The sequence below is a fragment of the Atta cephalotes genome (genome assembly GCF_000143395.1).
Source record: "Atta cephalotes unplaced genomic scaffold scaffold00065, whole genome shotgun sequence".
Taxonomy (NCBI): Eukaryota; Metazoa; Arthropoda; class Insecta; order Hymenoptera; family Formicidae; genus Atta; species Atta cephalotes.
The window spans coordinates 1,023,265-1,032,200 of NW_012130129.1; the positions used below are offsets into that span (position 1 = coordinate 1,023,265).

General features: G+C 32.3%; 1 protein-coding gene across 1 annotated transcript; it reads left to right on the top strand.

Moving 5' to 3' along the window:
- Positions 1–2,227: 2,227 nt before the first annotated feature.
- LOC105623859 (hairy/enhancer-of-split related with YRPW motif protein 2) lies at positions 2,228–7,348 on the top strand. Its single transcript, XM_012205232.1, has 4 exons — positions 2,228–2,344; positions 5,232–5,415; positions 5,967–6,203; positions 6,738–7,348. The coding sequence occupies exons 1-4, from the start codon at positions 2,228–2,230 to the stop codon at positions 7,346–7,348; spliced, it is 1,149 nt and encodes a 382-aa protein (XP_012060622.1).
- Positions 7,349–8,936: the final 1,588 nt, after the last annotated feature.

The window sequence follows — 8,936 nt, forward strand, 5'->3', positions numbered from 1 at the left end:
GAGAGAGAGAGAGATGTTTTTATTATACTTCGATGTAATAAAAATAGTTATTTACTTTGGCGTAAATTTTATACAACTAATTATTTGAAAATATTTTAATTATTCTCTATAATTAGATAAACTAAATTATTAAATTAAGTTATTTTAATTATAAACTAAAATATATATATTTTATTACCTAAATGTTCTTTCATTTTGAAGTATTTAATTATATTTACTATCATATTTTAATTAACTGTACAATTAGTATCATAGTATTGAATTATTTCCATCTGGTTTATTTTATAAACTAGATGCAAATTTTAAGTTTAATATTAGTTATGGGTCCTTTTGTTAAATGTAATATATGTTGATATGTTAGACTAAAGTAATTAAATGTGTAACAACTGCAATCACAGAGATGAATATATTCAAATGTTAGGATTAATTAATTAAATTAATGTGTTTACGCAGATTTATGTAACAAGATGTATACATACAAGAACATAATTTACAACATAAATTACATTGAATGCATATGAAGCTCTTTTAATTGATTAATTGCTCCAATAAATTTGAAAATTATCTTTTTTGATATTTGAATCGGTGAATAGGTATAAGTTGAAATTTAACAAATAATTTATTATATATTAATAATATATTATATATTTATAATACATTATTATATAATTATAATATATTAATAATATTAATAATATATTATATATTAATATTTCTAATAAAAATTATGATCATAATAAAAATGATTTATAAAGTACAAGGAATAATTAACATAAGTGAAAATATATGCTTATATTTTTATAATATTATCATTTTTTCAAGTATGTCGAAAATTTTATTAAAGCTAACTCTTTTTCATAAGATATCTTATTAAATTGTTTCCAAAAAGAATCGATTTCAATATTGTACAATATTGTAATATAATAATAAAAATATATAAATAAAAAAGTTAATTAAATTAACTAATTAAGTTAACAATTAAATTTGCATCCAAGGAAAAAAAATATTTAGCGCATCCATTAATACTATATAAAACTGCGTGTCATAAAATATCATGTTAATTGAACTTGAAGTGTTTCTTAGAAATGCCTTTTATAAATATTCATAAATTATTCATTTACATACGAGCGATAGAAAGATAACTAAAAAAGTGTGAAAATCCGTGGAATTGGATTTCCTCGAAGAGAAATTCGAAAGGGAATTAAACGGGATAATCGGGGATACAACGATTCGCGATGTAAAGGAGTAGTCAAAGTCACAGTAGTAGTCAAAGTCAGAAACAACAAGACTCCTGGGTCGTTCCGATGGACGGCGTAGCGTGACGCGATGCGATGAGACGGAGACGCGTGTCGCCTCACGTGTTGGGCGTAATACATCGCGTTTCCGACACGTGATGCCTCCTCGTCGCCGTCGACGCAGCGCGGCGCGGCCCAACCCGATGTGATGTCTCCCTCCCGATGGCTGAAGAAACGCGAGTGTCGTCGCTCGCGGCTCGTAGTCGTCGGTGCGCCTGCGATTCGCGAGCATGAACAGCAACTGTTCGATAACAAGAGCGAGTGGCCCGTTCCAAGTGTTAAGTGGTCAGTTAATTTCTCGCTGAGTTTCGATAACCGCGATAGTGCTTTGAGTAATTCTCAAAAATATAATTATATATTTTTTAATAAACAAAAAAACATATATAGAAAGACAATAATTATATTGCGAACGGACTCTAATATAAATTTAAGTAATAATATTCTGGAATGAATATATATATATATATATACATATACGCTGTCTGTATATAATACATAATTGACAGTCGAAGGATACAAGTTATATATAAAAAATATAAAATTGAACATTTTTCGTCGAGAAATCTATTTGGACTGAATTGCATATGGAACAGCTATTGCTACAAATTCTAAAAGTGTATATAGTTACTCCCAGTATATAGTTACTCGATGTAGTGCGAACCATTTATGGGAATTGATTGATAAAAATATTATTTGGAATCGAATTTTCTTCACGAGAAAATCATTTCGGGAGTGAATTTTATCAACGCAATAGACTTCGATATTTATCGATATAGAAGTTTATTTTCGAATGGTATACACGTGTATCGCGGGTATCGCAAGTATTTAAAGAGGAACAATAAGGGTGATAATAAAGTGATTTTTAAGCGGATCGAAGACCGTGGAAGATAAGAAAATACTTTTCCCCTTCTATATTTGTTATTCAAGGCAGGATGGTCACGCATAGTATGGATAACATCCTGAACATGCAATACTATCCGACGAACAGCCACGTCGATGCATCGGTGCATTCACCGCCGCCGAGGAAGAGACGCTGTTTGAATAAAGAGGTGAATACGCATCCGCCAATCTAATTGGATGAAATCGATATCTTGTTTCTTTCCGCTCGGAAAAAGGAAAGACGGACACGCAGTTTCATAGCAATACGATGAAGAATTCGAACGCTATCGGAATGCATTTTTCTATCTTTTCAATTTGGAATCTTCTACTCTTTCATTAGTAACATTTAATTAATCCTTATACATTACTCGTATGGTTTTTTAACGTAATTACTCATGTGGGATGCTTCTGGTGCTTCAACATTATTATATCTCAACGTTATTGCTCTCTTTGATAATTTATAAATAAACAAATATTTATAATATTCTTTAGAGATAAATTGGAATACTATCAGAACGCATTCTTGAATGTAATTTGGGACATTTTTTCATATATTTTTTTATTAGCAACATTTAATTAACTTAAGTTTATACATTATTTGCATGGTTTTTTTAAATCTTAATTATACTCGCGTAGAATATTTCTGACTCCAATATAATAGCCTAATTTTCATTGTTTTCTTTGATAGTTTACAATTAAAGATTGATATTTTATACAATCTTTATATAAAGATAAATGCTATCGGAATGCATTCTTCCATCTAACTTGGAACATTTTTTCATCTATTTTGTTATTAGCAACATTTAATTAATCTTCCATTTGAATTAACTCGCATAAGATGTTCCTGATACCTCAATATTATATCCTGATTTTCATTGTTTTCTCTGATGATTTACAATTAAATTAAAATTGATAATATTTTATACAGCTTTTAGATAGAGATAACTGCAAAATTTTGTTGTTGTAAAACAATTTATCTTAAATATAATAATGTGTATAAATAACTAAATTCATATTTAGTGAATTTTGTAAAGTGGGGATGCAACACGCGAGTAATGAAGGATTAATTGTATGATTTTTGGAAAGAGTTAGCGTCTGAATAAATTTACATTTGAAAAGAAATTTGCATCGGCTACTCCATATATGATCTTTGAAGTAAAGCCACTATTTCATTCCTTCATTTCATCCTGATTTATGGTCTTTAGGATGATTCTCTCTGCGCCGCGTATTCCATTCCCGTTCTTGGGATGCACCGATTTATGCGCCGATCGCTTGCGTAATTTCGCATGAATGAGTTCCATGGAAAACGTCGTGCTGGCCGCGTGCCAGGAACGAGCGTTACGTTACCGTGATTTGAATGCTACATACCCGTAAATCAGCATAAGTATCGAGGCGTCATTGTGACGTCGCTTTTGTTCGTTTGCTGTTTCAATCGCATAATTGCGAGGCAAACCGCTCGTTCCATTCTCTTGTAAAAATTTGTTTTGAAATGAATCCAGCAGGCGTTTGAAGGTTCGCGTCGATTACCTTGACGAGAGCAAATTGTGGTTATCTAGAAAAGTAAGGCATGTTGTTTGTTTTTAAAGCAGACATTCGCGTAAGAATAGTTATATAAGATCCTATTGTGACTTGGCATGATATTATATGCAGATAATGACATTTCAAAATAAAATAATTCAGAAAAGTTATATTGTTTTTAAAATAAACAACTAGTATGAATTTGGTTGGAATATAGTAAGAGTATAAAGTAAATTGCAAATTATCTAAAAATTTTCGATCGTCCTGCGATTGCGACTATTCATTCACTCATATTAATATTATTTCGGAGTATGCGCTTGTCTTAATTCATTTAAAGAGTTTGTTATTCAACATAAAATTATCAGGAACTGCTCTTATACGTATCAGCCGCAGTTTTATCGTCAAACGTGAGACTTTTGCATTACATCACATTGCTTCGTGCCCGATCGCAGACGTTATCTTTCCGCATATTCGCGCGATAGATGAACATTTCAGCGAATTAAGCGGTTACCTAACTTGCTGCGATACGCACCTCAAGATCGTGACACGTGGCACGTACAGATAATTGTGCTCCAGTAGCGAATCGCGACGTGACCTTTAAAGATGATAACGTGTTTCAATTCGCCCGTGGTAGCGTAATTACAATCTTTGTTGTTCGAGACGCAAATGCTGCTTTAATTAAGATATCCATAGGAGTTCATGGATGACCAGTAAAGACTGTTCAATGTGAGATCATATTTTGGAGTTGTAACTTTTTAATTGCAATAACAAAAGCTTCGTATAAATTTATCTGTTTATAAAGGTCGGTATTTTAATTGTTTCTCATTAAATAATGCGAGATAAAATAAATTCAGTCATGTCTGATTATATCTTGATCATTACTACTGCAAACAAAAATCAAATGTATCAATTTGCGTGAGTCATTTTTAAAGAAAGTAACTGAAACATAATATAATCAATTTTAATAAATATTTATTAAATATAAAGACATTATTATTTGACATATTTATTTGATACAAGAAACATTTATTTGATTTAACAATCATTCTTTTTACTGAACAAATATTTATTTATAGTAAGTAAATGTTTAATTGGCAATATTGAATTAAATATTTATTAAAATAGACTATTTTTTTTTCTCAATGTACTTAGTACCTAGGTAGAACTTAATATTTAGAACTTAATATTTAGAAAGTAATTAGCAATATTTTTACAATTTGTTAAAATCTGAGGAATAATTATTTTATATATTTGAATTTTTCGTTTATAAATATTAATAAGTTTCTTTTCGTATAATAATAATAATAATAATAATAACAGTATACAAAGCTTTCTTTCTTGCATATATAGTAATAATATAAAATTATATGATTGTATATATGATTATTAGTAGATTATATAATCATGATAAAGCTCTAAAATATTTTAAAACGATGGATGGCTCTAAAGTATGATATTTTTATATTTTTATATATTTATTATTAAAATATTAGGAGATTGACCGGATAAATCATTGAATCGTATTTATTTTTGTTGCAGCAAGATCCGATGTCACACAGGATCATCGAGAAGCGCAGAAGAGATCGTATGAACAACTGCCTAGCCGATCTTAGCCGACTTATACCTGCAGAATATTTGAAGAAAGGTCGAGGCAGAGTCGAAAAGACAGAAATCATCGAGATGGCGATCCGCCACATGAAGCATCTTCAAGGCCTTCGGCAAGGTGAATGTTTAATTGATTCGATCGCGATTCTCCCAAATAAAATTATTTCGGGAACGAGAATATATTACGCAACATTGCATTGTATTTCCGCAAGTTGGCAACAAGATCTGCCAATGTCGTTCCGCAAACAGACCGCAGGTTGCAGATCGCGAATGAGAAATATGCATTCTCTCGACAAGCATACACTGTTAAATTCGTAATGTCAAATTGTATCCAATTTGAGTTATTTTTAATCACTTCATTAGGTAATCACTACTTCTCAGTATGTTACTAATTGTTTAACTAAAGCAATGGAGTTAAATAATTTAACTGAAGAAATGTATTAAATTTGACTCAAATTCAATTTATTATTTATTAAGTACGTTAATATGAAAGTTTATTTTGAAACAATATCAGTTCAACCATAGAAATAGATTGATTTTGGCACAGATATATGGAAGTTAAAAATAATAAAATTATTTAATAAGGGATTGGAGTAGGTCATTGCACTTTTCATATCTAAGCGTATACCTAAGTCATACTTACAGCATCACTTATTGTTTTGTATTTAGATACCAAGCACTCGTCCGTGACACCGGTGCACACACATCCTGAGGACAGCGTGGACAGCGTGTCCCACTCAACCGCGGCTTCCACCGCGGCGGAGCATTACAAGCTGGGATTTCAGGAGTGTTTGAGCGAAACCATGCATTTCCTCATTGAGGTCGAAGGTTTCTTCGCGAGGGATACCCTCTTCGTACAGCTCATCAATCATTTGCAGCAGCACTGCGACAAAATCGTAGCCACCAGTATGTATCATTTTACTTGTGAAAGACATAGAAAGTCTTTATTTAGAAAAAAGTATACTTTAATACTTTTGATCCAGTCACTGATAATAATAAACAATGATATAAACATCAGTTTCATTGCAATTTGCATGTCTTGAAAAGAGAAAATATTATTTAATTTTTATAATACATTCTAATTAATGTCTTCTGTATATCGAAGATCATGAATTTTTAATATTTGATCCAATTGATTTTTCATTTTCAAAATTTTGATACGATCGATAGAGTTATAATTATTCCTTATGAAATATAGAGTGTCTGCACTAAGAGAAAAGTTTGTGACTTTAATTGCATGTAAAATAATTATGAATTCCATTTTTATAATTATTACTGCTATAATGATAATAACAAGTATATTTATAGATTTATCAAAAATATATGTAATTGACACCGAAAATGACTAGAAATTATAATTAAATTATTATATTGCGACCATTTTTTTTCAATGTGCTTTAAAAAAAAATTCCGGCAGTTAATCACTGAAATTTGTTGTAGGTGACCGATTAGGCTTCCCACATCCCGAGTTGCCAGTGATGAATGGAGTGATAAATGGCGCCGCCTATTCGCATACGAGTATTCCGACGATATGTCAGCCCAATGGCGGCCACTCGGACCACGGCTCGAGCTCGGGTGTGAGCTCATTTGGCGATCCGGAGCGCCCGCTGCTGCGACCGACGATCGTGCCACCGACGATTGTAAGTGACGACAGCAATCACAGCACCCATTCGCATAGTACGCCACCCGGAACCGGAACCGTCTCCTGTCGAGACCGGCCGACCAACTACAAGTTCAAGAGTTCGATCAAACAAAGGTTTTCGGCAGAGAGGGTGAAATCGTGTTCACCACCAGTGTCGAACGGTGCCGGACTGGATAAATCGCCGTCTTCGTCGTCTCACGGGGTGCCAATCTTCGCTCTGCATGACGCCGGATCCTTTTACGTACCACTGACAGTTGAGGCATCCTTGATCAGACCCCATCTGAGCTTCATTCCGGACACCGGACCCGACACCGTTTTACATCCGGTTACGATATCAGTTAACTTCAATCACTCGTCGCCGCCAGCATGGTCGCAACACCACAGTCCCATTCATCAACATCAGACATAAAAGAGAGACGAGAACAATTAAAATGAATCATTCTACATCCAATCACTTGTATCCATCATGAGCGAGAGAGATGTATTCTGTTCCATCAACTCCGATTATCATCAGTAGACTGATCTTTAAATCAGTGCCCTAGTACATAAGTATAAGAATCTTGCGAATTCTTGAATAATATTGTCAGGCATTGCGATGGAATCGGGAGCGATGGTGAAGCCGTCCACGTGACGCTCGCGAGAATCAAGAACAGTTGTGATCCTCCTATTTTATTGATCGCAATACGCGGTGGACGACATATAGTGGCCTATATACGATACAATTGATTGATATAATTAGTATCAGAATTAAATCTCAATAAAATAAATTTTGATCATATAAATCTCATTGTTATTCATATCGATATCTTAAAGAAATATATTTGTAATGATAATTAAATGTCGTATATAGGCCGCTTTTCGAATGTATACATAGGAGACGCCGAAGTCGAGGATGTTTGTACATTTTTACTGGCTGTGGGTTGCTTTAGCATTTACGAGGTTCGAGAGAAAGGGTTGTACATAGATAGAGTATTAAGGATAGGAAGCTCCAAGTCATTCTGGCTTCGGTGTCTTTCTTCGTCGTTAATCTGTATAATTCGGACATTCGTTTTCCATCTTCCTTTTCCCTAAACGAATATTTCATCTCGTTCCCGTTTTGACTCCGTCTACTCTCCTTCTTCGATACTTATTTTCTATCCGGACAGATTTTTGCGCTGCTATGTTTTTTCTTAGTAAAAAATTAGTATGAATATTGATGAGTCTACAGATCGTTTATCAATTATATATTGAACATGTTGAATATTCAGCGAAAGAGCAGTTGCGTCTCAATACAAAAGTGGGATCTAGAAACAATTTCGTTTCTTATGTATCTCTCTAAGATCAGACATGAAAAGGACAAAAGATCGTATAATAGATTTGTTTGTGTTGCTTGAAATCCTCATTTTTGCACTTATGAGATAAATCACATACATTCAAGTGTTGGAGAGAGAAAGAAAGCGAAGATTCTGAATGTAAAAATGCAAGTAACACGAATAAATCTTATTATGTCAATGGAAAAGATTTCTTTCTGTTAGGTTAACGCAACAAACGCATGACAATAGACAAATGTTACCTATCTAACAGAATTGATTCACGCAGGAGCGATTATCTTGCTTCAAGATCCCGATGGATGAATACAGAATTAGCCATAAGTATAAAGCGCCCTCAATTTATTGCATTTTTTTAGAAAAGGTGGTAATAAAAATTCAAAGAAAAACAAAGAAAATTAAAATTATTATAAAAATATTATTTTTCAATAAAACTGCTTTTTATTTTTTATTAGATATAAAACATTTGCATTTGTGGGGATGTTTTATACTTTTGGCCAATATAAGCCGATGATTTTCCGTATTTGCGATATAAGTTAGAATAAAAGTGTTTACATATACATACATACATACATCATATATATATATATATATATATATATATATATATATATATAGTATAGTAGTATATAATATATATATAGTATATATATATAGTATATATAGTATATATTATTACTAGTTAGTAGT